Source organism: Sceloporus undulatus, chromosome 4 (assembly GCF_019175285.1).
Source record: "Sceloporus undulatus isolate JIND9_A2432 ecotype Alabama chromosome 4, SceUnd_v1.1, whole genome shotgun sequence".
In the NCBI taxonomy this organism is placed as follows: domain Eukaryota; kingdom Metazoa; phylum Chordata; class Lepidosauria; order Squamata; family Phrynosomatidae; genus Sceloporus; species Sceloporus undulatus.
Genome location: NC_056525.1, coordinates 44,200,845 through 44,219,568, shown reverse-complemented (window position 1 = coordinate 44,219,568; position 18,724 = coordinate 44,200,845). Strand labels below are relative to the sequence as shown.

At 38.4% G+C, this 18,724-nt stretch overlaps 1 protein-coding gene across 2 annotated transcripts in view; it reads left to right on the top strand.

Annotated features, from left to right (window-relative positions):
* Positions 1–18,724, top strand: part of KDM5B (lysine demethylase 5B) — a 77,451-nt gene that overhangs the window by 9,121 nt on the left and 49,606 nt on the right. The window contains exons 2-5 of one of the 2 annotated variants that reach the window (XM_042461680.1): positions 8,245–8,322; positions 9,903–10,025; positions 10,962–11,132; positions 15,129–15,185. In XM_042461680.1, the coding sequence (XP_042317614.1) occupies positions 8,245–8,322; positions 9,903–10,025; positions 10,962–11,132; positions 15,129–15,185 (429 nt within the window). The remainder of the gene's footprint in view (positions 1–8,244; positions 8,323–9,902; positions 10,026–10,961; positions 11,133–15,128; positions 15,186–18,724) is intronic. The other variant, XM_042461681.1, reaches the window with a different exon arrangement.

Genomic DNA, 18,724 nt, shown 5'->3' with positions numbered 1-18,724 from the left:
CCCTCAGCATATAAAAACCTACCTGATGTTTTTTTGGTGAACTGTGGCAGGCTGAGACACGCCTAATATGTGGTAATCCAGACAGAGAAGTTAATATACCTAAGGCTATGAGCATAACTTGGTGTACTGTACTTCACAAATAAAAAACTTGATGTCTGTATATATATCTTAAATCCAAGGTAGAATAGCTGAACATAAATCAGTGGGTCAAACACTGCTAGTAATGTGGCATTTTGAATATTTAGTACTTTTTATATAAGCAACATTGGGGAGGGGGAAGATCTTTGTGTGGGCCAGTATATTGAAAAAAATTAACATTTCACTTGGTGGTTTATAGTGGCTGGCTTATAGTCATGGAGCACTTTATTGTTAAAGAACACATGTTCTGTGCTACTGTCTTCCAGATTATTGATCTGTACTGAGTCTTCAGAACTTTCTTGGTTCATTTCTGTGCTACTAAATAATTCCAGAGTAACATAGTTTTCTAACTTTGAGTACTGTACTTTTAAATATTATATTAAATATAATATTAAATATTATAAGCAGTAATCACCTTTATTATCTTTAATATGCACATCAGTTCATGTCAGTTCTTACTTTTCTTATGCAGCAGAAACTGCAAAAATAATTTCATTAGTGTCCAAATAATTCCTCTGTTTAAATTTAAGGAAAATAATAAATTGTTATATCATTAATCTCTGTATTAATGAAAAGGACTATAGCAGATTTTGCTACAGGCTAGAAATTACAGACAGAGCATGTATGTGGCTGATATGTTAGTTGTGATGGTCACAATGGCACTTATTTTGCATGAATGAAGGGGAAAAGGTAGCAAATATGGAGCAAAAAGGAAAATCCATATTGAAGAAAATTGGCAAAATGTTTCTGAAGAATCCATGTCAGAAAAGATGATAAAAAGTTTGCCTGACCTTCAGTGGGGCAAGCTAAACTGTAAATGAAAAGGGTGTGAAAAGAAAAAATGTTCCTCCACTTTCATAGTCGAATTGGAGAGCTTGCTTCATGAGTGTACTTCAGAAGTCTACTATTAATACCTTTTGCAGTGCGCCAGCATATCTAGCAGTTCAAAAATTATAGGCTGTGGCCACTGATGTATTACAGGGAAACCAGTGTGCCCCTCAGAAGTTAACTAACTCTGGTCTCCACAGTAAGGATGAAGTCCTTGAATATTTACTTGGGTGCAGCCATGAGATTCTTTACCAATATGGGCTTATAGGGTGCACCCTTACCCACATACAGACTGTGATCCCAGTTCAAACAACCTTGGTATTGTTAATCTACTTCCTTATACATATTTACCTGGGAGTAAGTTGCATTAAATTCAGTATAATTAGATACTTGTTGGTTTGCACTAATTCATGTATATTTTGAGCATTTTAGAAACTAGTTTTACAAAGAAAGGAAGAAGGCAGAAGGTTAGAATGTATGCGTGTGCGTGTGTGTAAGTACATAGGATATAAACATAGGCTGGGCTTCTACACTGAAAAGATGACCATATTTACCAAAACACCTTTTCTTGAAGTTAATGTCTGTAAAATACAAATTTATGATAGATGAACCCATGTTATCATCTGACCATTGGGCAATAGATAGCATGTGTTTATCTTTTCAGTCTGGGCATTTAAGCCTGTTACCAACAATAAGAGTATGCAGGATCCAACCACACACTGACCATTAATTAAGTTCTATATCACAGGGATGTAGAGTTAAAGAATTTATGTGTTTGGAAATGCCAAAGATTTTTCAAATAAAATCTATACATCGTAATAATATCCAAAGGGATAAATCTTGGTCATGCCCACATAATATGATATAGGGGAGCATTATCTATATTATATCACCAATATTTAGTTGAAGTAAACAGTTTAATTGAAGTAGACAGGGATGCAGTGGCTTAGTGGCTAAGACGCCAGTTCTGATGATTGAAAGAACAGAAGGTTGGCAGTTTGAGGCCCGAGTGCTGCATGATGGGGTGAGCTCCTGTTACTAGTCCCAGCGTCTGCCAACCTAGCAGTTTGATTGCATGCAGATACAAGTAGATAGATAGGTACCACTTCTCAGTGGTAAGGTAACAGCGTTTGGTGTGGTCATGCTGGCCACATGACCACCAGAGCAGTCCTCAGACAACGCTGGCTCTTTGGCTTAGAAATGGAGATGAGCACCATCCCCTGCAGTTGGTTACGACTATAGACTTTCATGTCAAGGGACTACCTTTACCTTTACCTAGATAGTTTTCATTTAAAGAAATGCAATGGTGTCCAGTATACGTGAAGCATTAATTTCTCAGTAGATAAGATCCCCACACCCTGTAGTTTGGGTTATGCTCCTCCCTCTCACTCCAGAAAGGCAGGAAGAAAAAAGAGACCTTCTAGTGACCCTACATTGATGGAGCTAACCCTAGAAGGCCAGTCTTGTCCTGCCTATCATTCCAGTAGGATATATTTTCTGTTGCTCTGTTTCATCTTCGCCAGTCCTTTTCCCTCTCTCTTTTCTCTTGATGTCCTGGAAGCATGAAGAAAGATTTAATATGGCAAGGGCTCCCAGGATAGGGGAAAGGTCTCAAGCTTTGCCGATGACTCTCCCTCTCCAAACCTGCCTGCCTTTCATGGGGGAAATCATTGCACAAGGAGGTAGTGGATATATCTTGCAATGACTAAGATTGTACCTGTGGGATTGTAGCCTTTATCTATTGCTAGAAAGATCAGAGAGATGGAGCCAAGCCAACAGGGTGATGGTGGTGATCATAAGGAGGTTGCTGTTACCAAAGAGGCCCACTCACTGATAATTACAGTACATGCTTCCCCAACTATTCTGTTGCATATCGAGTAAGGTCTCTGAAGAAGACCTTAAGTTCTAGACAGATACAAACTGGAAAATATTTTTTTCCAGGTAATTTCAACTTAATCAATATATGGCTTCAAAATAAAGTTTGGGCTTTTTAATTTGAGCTTTAGTAATTCATTGGGAATCAGCAGAGCTGACAACACACAATTGTACTTGGTCAAACCATCCAGTTCCAGTTAACAATCTAGCATCCCTATTTTAGATCAAACTCAGTTTCCAACTGGTTTTAAAGGTATGGTACAGTTGACCCTCTCTATCCACGGATTAGACCATCCATCCATGGCTTCAGAATATTCAAAAATACATAAATTCCAAAAAACAAATCTTGATTTTGCCATTTTATATGAGATACTATTTTAATGCACAGTAGTATTTAATGGGACTTGAATATTCATGAATTTCGATATCCACGGGGGAGCTTGGAATCAAACCCCAGAAGATACCAAGGTCTGCTGTAGTATTTCAGATGGCATGTTATCAGTGCCTACAGCCCTCTATATCCTCTTTATCTATAAGTTCAGCAATCAACAGCTTGAAAATATTAAAAGATATATATAAATTCCAAAAGCCTTGATATTGCCATTGTATTTAAGGGACACCATTTTATTATGCCATTGTATTTAATGCGACTTGAGATAGCAAAACAGTGCATGGGAAATTGTTGTCAAACCATCTCCATGCAGGTAAGGTCACAGCGCTGGTATTTCAGCAAAACTTAGAAAAGCACTCCTATCTATTGCAGTTCCTTAAGCCTCCAATGACAAAACCATTTACTGGGCTAGATGAATGGTTAACTCGCTATAAGTAGAGATGTGAAGGCCTGGAAAAAAACCTGGAAAAATTCAGAAACAAACTCAGTTTTTTACCGGTTTCTTCCCCTGAAGCCTTTTTTGGGTTTTTTCTCAAAAAATTGAAAAAAGGAAGAAAATCGTTTATGGATTGTTTTGTTTTTAGCATGATAAATAAAAATTTTAAGATAAGAAGTTCATACGTTCTCCAGATCGTTTCTAAAAACTATGTACACTGTCAGATTATTCTAATTTCTGTACACTGAATGAGGAGGCCAGTCCAGTCCTAGGTTACAAACTGAACTCTCCAATGGAAGAGCAAGTTGCATTTCTTCTTTTAGGGGGCACTGAAAGAATGGTCTATGTTTGGAAGCACCGACACAAATCAAGAAATACACTCACATGTGAAAGGTAGAGAAGCTTATTTTGATCCAGGCACACCTTTGGTTTTTAGATCCATGACAACTGTGATGATGACAAACATAACAAAACAGAAAATAAAACTGATAACTAGGGCTACATCCACAGTGCAGAAATAATCCAGTTTGACACTACTTTAACTGCCATTTCTCAATGCTATGGAATTCTGGGAACTGTAGTTTTATGAGACATTTAGCCTTCTCTGTCAGGGAGGTCTGGTGCCACAACAAACTACACTTCCCAGAATTCCCTAGCATTGAGCCATTGCAATTAAAGTGGTGTCAAACGAGTATTTCTGCAGTGCAGATACAACGGAGGAGAGCTCGGGAAAGTAAAATACAGTATCTGCAGATTTTGAATCCATGGGGAAAAACATTGTTTCTCCCCATGGAAATTTTTCCAAAAAATTGAAAGAATGCAACATTTGCACGTTTTACAGAATGAAAGTCATTCTATTCCATTAGGAACATAAAATATGACTATGTACAATTTGATTTGGCATAAAATTATCACAATTGATATATTAAAATACTGTGTATTCAGGCAATTATTACAAACGGAATTGACTTTTATTTATTTAAAATTGTTATTTGTAACAAATTGAGACTGTTTGGAACCTGGTTTAAGTGGAGCAAGCAAGCAAACAAACAAACAAACAAACAAAAAACAGAAAATCTAGAAGAAATCATCAGCATTAGCAAAAAAGAAAAATTATTTATATTTCCTCTCCACGGTATCAATTTTTAGCTAGAAGTCTGTCTTATGTGGATTGCATCTGAACGTGTCCCTCGTCAGGTCAGTTGCTGAATTCTCTTCATGGAGAGGCACAGTGTGATTTAGTAGATTACTACACTAGACTCTTATAGCGCTGCTATTCCACTTTTACTGCTTCGGCTGCCACCTGTTGCTTCCTGGGCTTTGTATTTCGGTGAGGCCTAAGAGCTCTCTGGCTGAGAATTCTAAATGCTTTCCTCTAAACTGCAAATATCAAAATGCAGCATGAGGCAGCCAGAGCAGTTAAAGTGGAATAGCAGCACTATAAGAGTGTAGTGCAGTAATCTAGCTAGGCTAATTTTACTTTTGCATCTGGGAAATTTGATAAAATACAGAGTCATTAAGAACAAAATACTTTCTGTCCATGGACTTACAGTCTAAAAATAGATCCAACACAGAGGTAATGTGGGAAGACCCCAAACTATCTTTTAACATGACTGACAGAGTGACTTTGCTTTCCATCTGATCTTCTGCTGCAGCAGCCTGTTGCAATGGCTAGCGTTAGTGTTACCCAAGGGAGGAATCTTTATACCAGTGGTCATTCACCAGAGCTAGTGAACTTACTGTGCTTCTCATCTCATCTTCTTTTGCTGCCATTTATTGTACTAGTTAAGAATTTGCCTTTAGCAGCCAGATATTAATTGTTATCAAAGAAGCAACCTTTTAAATAAGTGGTTCTCAAATGATGGTGTGGGATCGGGGAAGGGGCGTGCATGAGTTGCTCAAGGGGGCCATGAGACTTTGAGAATCTGATCCTTCTTCCTCATACCAAGCTTTTTTGTGTGTACAATTTACACATGCATTGAATTAGAATTAGATATTGAATTTACTAAAATAAAACAATTCTAATTTAAACAATGTTACTTCATTATAAAATGTTAAAATATGAATATGCATGAATGTGTGAATGAAAATATGCACACTAAATAAACAAAATACTTTTATTCATATACTATGTCGGGGTATGTATGCGATGTCCATATGTAGATGTAAAAACAAAGATAAAAGTTTGAGTACCAATATTTAAAGACAAGATGGAGTGTAGCAAAAGTGATAGTGACCATGAAATTAGACAAAGTGACAAGACAAAATCATTTGGAAAAGATACTTTGAATCTAATTTAATTTGTAATGGTTTATCATAAATTAATTTACCATGTTCTCTGTTGTACTGTAGTATTGATATAATGTCTTTCAATGCCTTTGCTTTCAAATTGCTGATCTTTTGAGAGAATAGTAGAAGTTTTATTACATAAGTTTAATAAAGCATTTAAAATTCTTGGGGTCTGATGTTGGAAAGGTACTTCCAGGGTTAAACAATATAAAACATCTTTAGGTATTTGATGCAGCAGTATAGTCTTGAAGTCTCTAAGGTGTATTTGCTCCTGCGAGATGGTGGCCAGGGTTTGGTACAACTCTTCTTTGCATCTCATACAAGGAAGACTCCTCTGTCTGCATATGCATGAAGAAAACTGATGAATGGTTGTTTGAAACCATGAACATAGACGGTGATCTCCTAAGAAAACATTTCTACTAAAATTATTCCCTCTGTTATTAACGACAGTAATTATAATTGCATATAATTATCTTATTATACAATTGTCCCTCAGTTTTCGCTGGGGATCTGTTCCGGACCCCTCCACAAAACCGGAGGCTCATTCATATTCAAGCCCCATAGGCTTTAATGGGGTGCATCCCTGTGCGTGTGATGCGGGTGCATGTGCAATTGAAAATAGCGGAGGTTGCCCCTCTGTGGATATTCAAGGTTGCAAGTCTCAAATCCATGAGTTAGGAGGGACGACTGTAGTCTCAAAAGATCCTGTCAAACAACTCTCAGTATTGTACTCAAATACAAACTTCAGACTCCTGAACTTGAGCAGGGACAAAGCATATTCAAAAGTGTATGATAGACCTCATTAATGGAATTTTAATCATAAGCGAAATATGCTTTTCATACTGTGGACTTTAACATGAAAGCAAAACTCAGTTTACTCAATCAGTGTCCAAGGATTCCTCCCCCATCTCCTAGATTCTATGATCCATAACAGTTATGTTGTAAGGCAGTCTAATAAACAACTACTTGGTAACAACAATCCACTGTGCTTGTCTCTTCTGTAAATTTTCACTTACACTTTAAATCAGTGGGCAGCATCTAACCATTCAGATATTGTTCGAATGATAGGAACTGTCCCCTGATACATGGAGGGTTGGAAATTGCCTGTGATTTTGTGTGCATGCTATATAACAAGGGTAGGTAACCTTTTTTGAGCCGGGGGCCAGGTTGCTGTCCCTCAGACAACTGGGGGGGCCAAAGCCAAAAAATAAATAATTAAATAATTTTTTAAAAAAAAAGAATTAAATAAATAAATAACCCGAAAGGAATGTAGGACAAAATTTTCAAATGGAGGACACGTGAAAAAATTTGCTGATTTTTTCAAAAATGTTAATATAAATGCATGTTTCTGAGGCTTTTATAGACAATTGCCTCCCTTGCCCCCTCGTGCGAGAGGCCAAAGGCCCAGGTGGCAATCGGCGGCAGGACCAGGCTGGGGCCAGTCCCAAGGCCTCGCCGGGCTGCATCCGGCCCGCGGGCCATAGGTTGCCTACCCCTGCTATATAACATCTTTTATTATTTTTCCCATATTATTAAAAAATCAACTCCTTGATCTAAGAAATTACTTTTGAAATTACTATTTCACTCTTTTGAAAGAAAACTATTTCACAAGCATCCTTCAATTTTTGTATTTCATACCTTCAGATTTTTAGTTGTTCCTGATTGTTGTAACTTAGGTATAGACAGTATAATAAGTTGTGTCTCCAAACTTCTAATTCTATAGGTTTTTGTGCTGTATTGAATGTCATAATGAAAAAAACAGGTCAGATGCTTGATTGTATCTGTGTAGAAATTTAGTAAATTTATATTGATTCTAATAGTGCCAACAAAAAGTTATTAATAAGTTTATAGCATGGTATTATGTTTTTCTGTTATTTATTACTTTAATTTACCCACATTGAAGAAACTGCATAGAAAAAGTCCCTGTAATAATGCTCCCATGCTAACTTGGTTATTTATATGTTTATATCTATGTTTATGTTTATATTTATATGTTGAATGATAATTGATATTTTACATTTTCAGTTCCTAAGACATGTAAAGTCTACTAGTGTCTTGCTGTTCCTCCAACAATAGCAAGAAGGAAAAAATTAGTGTTTAATACTGTAAATAAATTACACAACATTGAAAGCACATAATCTTTCATAATACTGTATGAAGTGATTATATATACTTTAGCTCTGGTTAGATTTCTCTGAGTTAGAAAATAGGGTGAACAACATCATATTGATTGTGTTTCAGGACTCCTAACATACTACTGTACTTTGTTCTTCTTTCTCTCTTTTAGGACTGGCAACCTCCATTTGCATGTGATGTTGACAAACTTCACTTCACTCCACGAATCCAAAGATTGAATGAATTAGAGGTATTGCAATGTGAATTATTTTACAGTTGCCCCTGTTGAATTGAGACCATGAAATGTGTTGAGAAAAATCCAGTGGTATTTAACTTTGATTCAGACAGAGAAAACAACTTGTATTGAAGGACTGACTGTGATAGAATCATAGAGTTGGAAGAGACCACAAGGGCCATCATTGCATGGGGTACAGCAGTGTCCCATGTTTGTGGGTGCAAAATCAAGGCTATTCCACTACTCAGATATTCTGAGTCAGAAAACACATGTTCACATAGGGTGAGATATATGTTTAAGTAGCTGCCAACCCTCCTCTTTTATTTCTTTTTGTTTTGTTTGATGTATTTTTTTTTGTTTTTTGCCAAAAATTAGTCATCACAATTTCTGAATCTTAAAAATACTGCCAAACATCAGGAAGAAACTCTTCTAGAACATGGCCACATAGCCCGAAAAACCACAAAATACTATACTGCCATCTTTGTTTTTTTCTTAAAGTACATATGACAAGTGCTGAAACGTGGACACTGTTCAGGTGGCAAATGTAAAATGCTTAACTTGTAGGTCTCGTTTTGTTTGAATTCTGCAACAAAATGTAAGTCTGGGGGACTAAAATGTCCTGTTGACCTGGGACATGATACTGTATTAGGATTTTCTACCCCATATACATGACTTTACACTTACTTACCGTAACCACATTTGTTCTTATGTAAAATTTGCAAAGATGCTTTAAAAATACTGTGTGTTTTTGTTTTAATCATTATAAATACTTTGTGTTATCTACAAACTTGTCCCTGTCAGTACTCACCCTTAACATCAGGTCATTTATGAAGTAGGATGTAAAGAAATTTTCTTTTCTGTACAGTCTTGATGGAAGTAGGATTTTCACATCTCCCCAGACTTGTTACTAGAAAGTGTGCACCTTCTTTGATTGCTTGCAAGGTTTACAAGGCATTTTTGAGAAATAAAGTTTGCACATAACTATGGGCATATTTTAAATGTGAACCGCTAGAATGTGCATAATGGAGAAAAATATGCAGAAACAAATGTTTGTCATTGGAGAAATATGTAACGTGGGTACATTTTATAAATGTGCAAATGAAGAACAATGCATAAAAATTGTATGATTTTCACTGTGTAAAGAAAACTGAGATTCTCACATCCCTGTTTGGGAACAAGTTTAAAAAGCATCAATCCCAACACAGACTCTACTGTTTACATCTTTTTCTGCTTTTAGATTCCTCCCAACTCGATAAATTCAATGGGATGATAATTTGGTTTGATCATTTTAAACAGCTATATATATTTTAAACAAATGTGTTTTAGGGCTGTGTTAGAAAGCCCTCTGTATTTGTTCAGAAGAGTCTTATTCAATAATTGTTCCAAAGTATAACCGATGCTTCTTTCATACTGCTAGTTGAAGCATTGACATGGGTGAATTGGACGGATGATTCTTAGCATGAGAAGCAGTCAACTTTTATTTTCAATTTCTTTTGTTTCAATATGCAAAACAGATAAGAGTATTCCAGTTAAAATTCTGAAATTATATCTACATTGATAAATATAAATAATAAATCTGCATTGTGTTCTGATAGGCCCAAACCCGGGTAAAACTAAATTTCCTGGATCAGATTGCAAAGTTCTGGGAACTTCAAGGATGCACACTGAAAATTCCACATGTAGAAAGAAAGATCTTGGACTTGTTCCAGCTCAATAGAGTGAGTACTACATAATTATAGGATGAAGCAAGCTGGTTTTCACAAGCATGCAAGTTAATATTAAGGCTGGAATTGTGTTGATGTTGTAGTAGTGTTCCACTTGTTCCAGGATTAATATAGGGTGGCAAGGGAAGATAGACAAATGCTTTGAGCAGCCTTTTTCTCCATCGCTTGACTTCCTTCATGGCTGCATATCCATTCCCTTTTTGGTCCTATCATCACCATCTATACCAGTATAGTTTTTTAAAAAAAATATTAAAAGTAAACAACGATGTACAAAACATATCACAATGATAAACAAAATAAATAATTCATCCTACAACTTTGATTAACGGTGCGGGTCGCCTTCTTGGGTTCTGTTCAATGTAAGTGATCATTTTAAATAGAGTCAACCCTCCCCATAGGCAGGCTTGCATTCCGCAGCTTTCAGTTTATGCAGAAGGCAAGCCCCGGCAGAAGTAAAGGGGCGCATACCTATGCTGTGCACCACGTGCGCTGCCTCGAGTATGCACCCCATTATTTTCTACGGGGCTTGAGCATATGCTCTTTTCTCCATATGCAGGCCCCCCAGGAACGGATCCCCTGCATATGGAGAGGGCGGGCCATATACTAGTATAGTTAAGCTGGCATAGTGCACCAACAGGATTCTGATCGTAGTTTTCCCTAAATCCAGAAAACTCTTCACTTGATAGGCCTCATAGGCCTCAGGATTTAGATAAACCCACCATGATTTTATTTTTTGTGGTGTACTAATTAACTGTGTTGGAGCTATAACTTTCTGGTTTTATCAGTATGTGACTGTTGTTTAAACAATACCGTCCCCTTACAAAGCAAAGTAGTTTCCCCTTTTTTAGCTGTGTCGGATTTGCTGTGTATACACATAAGATTCTGATGTGCTTTTATTTTATTTTATTTTATTTTATTTTATTATTGCAGCTCGTTGCAGAAGAAGGTGGATTTGACTTGGTCTGTAAGGACAGAAAGTGGACTAAAATAGCCACAAGGATGGGGTTTTCACCTGGCAAAGCTGTGGGTTCACATATTCGTGTTCATTATGAGCGCATTCTTTATCCTTACAATTTATTCCAGAGTGGAGCTAGCTTACTGGTGAGTTTTGCTGACCTAGTAAAAGGTTTGCCATTTAGAATGGTTTCTATTGTGGAAAAGAGCTCTGAAAAATGCTAGCTTTATTTTTTTTAATGTTCCTCCTTTACATAGATAATTTAGTGGGTATTCTAAGAATCTCCAAAAAGAACTTTGCAGTAGGCCCTTAGAAATGTTTATAGAGTTTTCCCTAAACCCAAAGACCTTCCATATACTTGTTCCTGTTTTTAGTATGTAAAGCCATTTGTTGTCAAGAAATGGGTATTTTGTAATGGCTACTCAGTAGAAAAGAAAAGTCTTCATTCCCTTGTTCCTTCTTACACAGTTGGATGGGGTCACATCTAAAGCTGCTGCTGACCTTGAGCTCTAGGCACTAATTTCTACAATATGCATTTTCTGTGTGTATTCATTTTTGTACTTTGAAATTGTTTGGATCCCTTCTTTGCTTCCATTAAATGACAATACAATTCCTTACTTTCTAGCAAATATGAGTGTTCAAGCTACATCTGTATCTTCTGAGGTACTAATATACAGTAGAATCTCGATTATCTGACATAAATGGGCCGGCTGATAGTCGGATAACTGAAAATGTCGGATGATCCAGACTCCCCTCCCCCTTTCCTTCCTCCTTCCTTCCCTGCTTACCTCCTGCTTCCTTCTGCCCCACCTTGGATGCAGAGGGGCGGAGTCTGCCGGGGCTGAGAGGGCCAACTTCAATCCGCGAAGGAGAGGCCTGAGCCAAGCGCCCAGTCCTCCCCTTTGCGGCTTGGTTTCCTTCAGCCCGAACGGGGCTCTGCGGACTCCCTTCTGGCTGAGGGAAAGCAAGCTGCAAAGGAGAGACCTGGGCCAAGCACCCAGTCCTCTCCTTTGCAGCTTGAAGTCGGCCCTCTCAGCACCAGCAGACTCTGCCCCCCCCCCCGGCAGCCAAGCCATGGCAGAAGCTGGTGGTGGGGCCTGGTGGTACCCACCGCCACCCGCTTGGGACCTTTTCTGTTTGGGAGCATGGAAAGGCCCCCAGCCACGTCCCCCAAGTTAATCTGACGTTGGATAATCCAGAATGTCAGATAACCGAGACTCTACTGTAGTTGGTATCTGATAATCTAATATGATGGATATTGCTTTATTGCTAAGGGAACAGCCTGTCTGGAAAAGATAGGCTTCCTCTGTCAAAGGCTAGTTGGGAAATTCTAGACTGTACCTTTACTACCACTGCCTAGGCTCTATATCAGTTTTGTTGGTACCCTGTTTCAGGAATGAATTTAAAGTGCTGTTAAAGTAGTTTAAAGAAATTAATTGTTTTGCATGAAGTTACCTGATGTACTCCACACAAAGGTCTCCAGGAACCTTTAAATGATGGCTTCATATTAGTGGAATTTTTACCAAGAAATTTATTTAGCATCCTTTTCTTTTAGCCAGTATGAGAACCAAAATGTTTTTTTTTAATTCTGCCAAATATTTTTTTATTTTATTTTATTCTTTTATTTTGCTGGCCTCTGTATGTGAAACTGTTTTTCAGGGATGGTGCAGAATGTCCTGTTGCCTGAGCCTTCTTAGAATTAAGTATTTGGACTTGGCAAGATTTTGGGTAACTCACACAGTGTCACTCTGAGGGATCTTCAGAATGACACATTGGATGGACAACTACTCTGAACAGCTGTACCTGTGGCATTTGCCCCAGTAAAATAGTGGCCAGTACAACTCTTTGAAGCATCTGCTGGCCCAGTGTGTCATTCTAAGGGATACTCATAGTGTGTTTTGTATTTCTTCTCATTTTTTAATCTATTTTATCTCTTTTTATATGTGCACAATTTTGCACATCGACATTAACATGTTTAAATACAATAAAAAAGGAGAGAAAAAATGTACACTATTCCCTTCCACATTGTACACTAACTTTATTAGTTTAAATACAAGCTAATAGGTTGGAATTTCAATAAAAAACAATCTTATAAAGAATTTGTTACTGCAGCACAAGATTTCTTATTTTAAATTTATGTGTGTTTGCATCATCCTTATTTTGAGCATAATATACTTCAAATAAAGTCTGTATTCATCCTCCACATTAGATGGATTACTGTTTTTAGACCTTGAGTAATAACTTTTTGTGGGTCTTTATGGCACTGCACTACTTCATTACCAGGTTAGCATACAAGGAAAGCTGTGGACATATGGTAATACCAGTGTAGCAGTCAGACCTAAATTTTGGCTGTATGTGTCTCACTTAGGCATGTCTTGTTCTTGTTTGCATCATTTTGGACTAGATTGACTGAAAGTAGAATGTATACAAGGATAATACAGAAGTGGTTTGATCCATTCTGTGAAATACCGGGCCCTTTATCTTTGTGTTATGATTCTACAATGAGTATGGCAAGAGTCCATGAGAAGAAAAATGTTTTAACTGTCATGGTTCCATCCTGTGGAATACTGGGATTTGTAGTTTGATGCTTTACATACAATTCTTTGACAGATCATACTAGTGCAGTGATGGCGAACCTATGGCACATGTGCTAGAGGCAGCACTCAGAGCCCTCTCTGTGGTCACATGTGCCGTCATCCCAGCACAGAGTTTGCCAGAGTTTGTTACTAGAAAGCCAGAGGGACATGGCACTTTGCAATAAATAAGTGGGTTTTGGGTTGCAGTTTGGGCACTCGGCCTCAGAAAGGTTCACCATCACTGTACTAGTGCATTAATGGAGTGCACTAAAGCTGAGTACTTAACCAAACCGTGAATCCTGGAATTTTGTTAGATGGAGCCAGGACACATAAAATGATATCAAACTGTTCCAACTGTGTAGTGTAGTTATCATCCTAGAACTTCTTCTATGTGTTCTGTACACAGGGAAATGGAAGATTAGCTTTCATATAGCTTTCAGCCTGTGGTGGACTTAGGCCCAGTACAGACTGGCGCTTTGTGTTGGCCTGGGGCCTAATAGGGTCCGTAGGGCTGGACATCCATATGTGCCCAGCCCTATTTCGGCATCCATGCACCATGTTGCGATGACACGCATGAGTCCAAGCGCCCAAACAGCACTTGCCAGAAGCGGTGTCATCATGGCGCATGAGAACCATAATGATACTGCTAAAAAGAAGCCGCCTAGAGCGGCTCCTTTTTAGGGAGTGCATCAGTGCTGCATCATGTGGCTCATGTGGCACCGAAGAGGGGCAGAAATGGGTGGCATGGAGCCGCCCATCTGTATTCCCCCTTAGTTTTGAATAAGCATTAAATTGGTCTTTTTGCTGTATCAGACAGTGATGAAGCAAGACATGCATTTTCCTTCCAAGAGATAAATTCAACCCAGAGTAGTTTTTGTGGCATGCCAAATCCCAGTTAGCCTAAATTCAGCCAGTTTGGGTGGAATAAATAGAGATGTCTTGCTAGCGGATAATACAGTTGCAAACATGGGCCACGGCCTAAATCCATTTACTAGTCCCAAGTAACATTGAATAATGAGATTTACATAACTGTTGGCTTCCAGTGTAATTTGGACTAGCAGTTGGATTTAGCCCATAGCTTAGTCCATAGATGCCTTTGTTAAAATCAGCCTTGCATAAAAAATACATTGCAGGTTGTAAAAATAAATTACTTTGTCCAGAACAGTGGCTTACTAGTTCTGTTGTGATCATTCTTATATATTGTTAATGACCAGTGGAAACCCTAAGGCGTGGTAGTTAATTTCATTTGTCTGTCTTGTCTGTCTGTCGTTCTGCTTGTGAAATTTGCTTTTCATCATGCAGTTGGCAGTTTTAAAGCTAACTGTAGTAAGAACATATGGCAGAGGATCTAATAGTTGCATCTGCAAATAGAGCTGTCTCAGATACCATGTGCTATTGAAAATCTAGGACTTGCTTAGGTGTCTGATATTATTGAAATGAAAACTGCAGTTGTTGAGAAAATAATCACACAAGGAGTAAATGATTTTCAAATGACTACTTGTGACCTCACCTTTCAAGGTCACAGTTCTTTTAAATTGTAACTCTCCAAGCTCTCTCTTGCAATAGGCACCTGACATTTGTTCCAAACTGATGTGTTTAGTGGATGATGCAGTTCTGGAAAAGGTATGTCTAAACTAAGTTTTTGATTGACAGTCCTTCTCTCTTTCTGTTTTAATTTATTTAAAGTGCTGCCTGTCCATCCTTCTATTCAAAATACTGCAACTGCTGTATATTCTGTGAAGAGAACCAGAGAAGCCATATTTTCCTTTTTGGTTTGACTTATTCTTGGCATTTCAGTTTTTGTCTTGATCGTATGCCTTTTATAAATAGTTCTGTTTAAAAAAATGTATTATATTAACATGTTTTACCTTTGATCTAAGGACTTAGACAGTATATTTTAAGAATTGCTGTTTGTCTTGTACAGCTCAGTACTGTTTTCTGTAAATATGGAGAAATAATTTTCAAACTAAAGCAATATATTCCTTTTTGGCTAATAGTTTTCTCCAGTGTAAGAACATTCATGCACATTATTCTGTATTGCTCTGTACTCTGCATTACTCTGTAAGCTCACTCACACATTTTTTTTCAGCATTCAAAGATTTTGTGTTAACTTAGAGGGAGGAGTTATGACAAATGCCTTCTATTAATGAGAGTCCAGTGGTTTGAATGTTGAACTATGACTCTGGAGATCATGGTTCAAATTCCTGCTCCGAAGTTGAAACCCACTGGCTGACCTAGTACAGGTCTCAGTTTCTCAGCCCAAGAAGAAGACAAATCTTGCAATGAAAAGCCTGTGATAGGTTCTCCTTAGGGATGCCATAAGTTGGAAATGACTTGAAGGCGTATAACAACAAAATAATATTAAAATTTTAATAAGTGTAGTACTTGGTAGAGAATCAAAGTTCTGTTAATTTGAAAGGGTTGGTGATCAATAATAGGCAGAGAACTTGAGCTGAATCCAGATCATCCTGGTTCTTTCTTTGTTTGATGGCCCCAGACTACCACCAAGTGGTTTCAGTTGTATATTACATTTTCGGAGAATACATGTTTGAAAATTTTGGTAGCAGAGTAGTGGTTGTAAAGCTGAAAATCAATCCCTTGGTCTCTGTACAGCAGGGATGGGGTAGTGCTATTGGTTCAGGGTCTGATTTTCTACCCTAACCCTCTGGTAACCATATAGACATCTGGAATTCTGGAAGTAACTGGAATTCCACTTCTGATTTTGAGAAAAGGGTGTTTTGGGATGTTAAGGAAGGGTGCAACACCTTTAAAAGGTATCTGAGGACCTAAATAGATATGCTGGAGAATTCTGTGGTAAGATCATGAAATCATCAAATTGACAAGGATCCTAGACGCCATCTAATCTGCACATACACACACACATTGCCATGCGTTAACACACAGTTAAACCACTCCTGAGAGATGATCATTCAATTTTCTTTTCTCCAGTGAAGGAAGAGCCCTATATCCTTGGAGGGAGACAGTTACTGGTGGTGCAGTTGTTAAATGGATATACTGCAGCCACTCACTCACAACCTTGTGGTTGTGAATTCAATACCAGCCAAGGAGCTCAGGGTTGACTCAGCCTGGCATCCTTCTGAGGTTGCTAAAATGAATACAGTACTCAGCTTGTTGGGGGCAATTAGGTTACAAATTACAAACTGTTTAGGTTTAAGGAATGCTTAAGTGCACTGATAAGCAGTACAAAAATGTACTTGCTATTGCTATTGCTAAATAGTTCTGACCATCTGGAACATCTTCCTAATGTTTGGGTGGGATCTCTTTTCTTGCAATTTTAATCTTATTGTACATTTCATTTTTCTGTCTAGATGTAGTATCTTATATTTATCCCTGTTGAAATTCATTCGTTAGTTTCTGCTCAGATCTGCAATTTGTTAAGATTGTTTTGAATTTTGATCCTTTTCTCTGGGATATTAACTACCTCTCCTAATCTGGTGTCATCTGTAAAGTTTATAAGCATTCCTTCTATTCTATCTTGCAAATCATTTATAATAATGTTGAACAACACCAATCTTAGGACAGAACTGTGAGGCACCCTACTAATCACTACTCTCCAGGGTGAAGAAGAATCATTGGTGGACACTCTCTGGGTTTGGTCTTCTAACCATTTACAGATATACCTAACAGTAGCCCACAGTTCACCAGCTTAAATACCAGCAAGAATATCATGGGCTACCTTGTCAAAAGAATTACTGAAATCAATATACTATATCTGTAGCATTCTCCTGATCATTAAAGTTGTAGCTATCTTTTACTGACTCTTAATAATCAAAGCATTAGTAATCACAATGTAGATTCTCATAGATAAGTTTAATTATCTGGTCAAGAACTTTTCATGGTATTGATGTCATGCTGATTGGTAGGTGGTTGTTTGCACCTTCTTTTAACCTCTTTCTGGAACAATATTTTCTGTCCTCCAGTCTGCTAGGACTGCTCTAGTATTCTTAAAATTCTCAAAGCTTATTGACAGTGTCTCTGAGATTACATCTGCACATGCCCTTAGTTGTGGTACATCCAGCCCTGGGGACTTGAATTCATTTAAAATACCATATTTTCCGGCGTATAAAACGACCCCCAACTTTTCCAGTTAAAATATAGAGTTTGGCATATATTCACCATATAAGACTACCCCTCTTCCAACCCACACCAAATAAAAATTAAAAAAACATCAGATTTGATTTCAATATGGTAATTTTAATTCAAATGCTTATGACATGCAGGTACTTAGCAGGAAAACTTGTTGAATGCAAAGCCTGCTTGGATTGGTCAGCTCTCCCTGCCTGCCCAGCCCTCCCTGTCTCCAAGATTTTCTTCTACCGTACTTGTTCAGCGCCACCCTTGCTGCTTTCATATGGTCACCACATATGGAGGGTATGCGGCCGCGGCTGTTTTTGAGCTCCCCCCACCATATGCGGTGACCGCAGATTCTCCAGTCCGGCTCGAAAGTTTCAGCCCTATAAGACAACACCCGGCGTATAAGACGACCCCCGACTTTTGAGAAAATTTTCCTGGGTTAAAAAGTAGTCTTATACGCCAGAAAATACAGTAGCTAGGTATTCCTTTACTAATTCTTTACCTGTTTTGGGCTGTTCTCCCATTACAGCATTGTCATTTCTTCATCTTGCTCAGTTATTTTTCTTACTCTAGACATAGCAAAAATTCACTAACTGAGCAACATATAACATGACACCTTAAAAATATTTTCAACAAGATTAAACAACCAGCAAATAAATACATTGGCCGGTTACAAACTGACATTTGGGACGTCCGGAGGACGTCCCATTTTAAAAAAGGGGCGTCTCTTCTAGACGCCCCTGGGCCTAATACGGACTCTGTCCGTACAAGATGGCGCCGGCCCTTCTACATGGCCGGCGCCATCTTTGCGTATCGGACGCGTCGCGTCCGTACGCGTCGCGTCCTTTGTGACGTAGCGTGTGCGCCCCTGGCGCCTCGCTACGTCGCAAACGCGACTCTAAAAGAAGCTCCATTTGGAGCTTCTTTTTCGGTTTGCACGGGAGCCGCGCTGTATGGAGGCTCCGGCTCCCCCGCGGACTAACCGGTGGCGGCGGCACACCGCCGCAAAGCGGCGGTTTGTATCCCGCCATTGTATCATCAATACTAAGTTCTTCATACTGACAGTC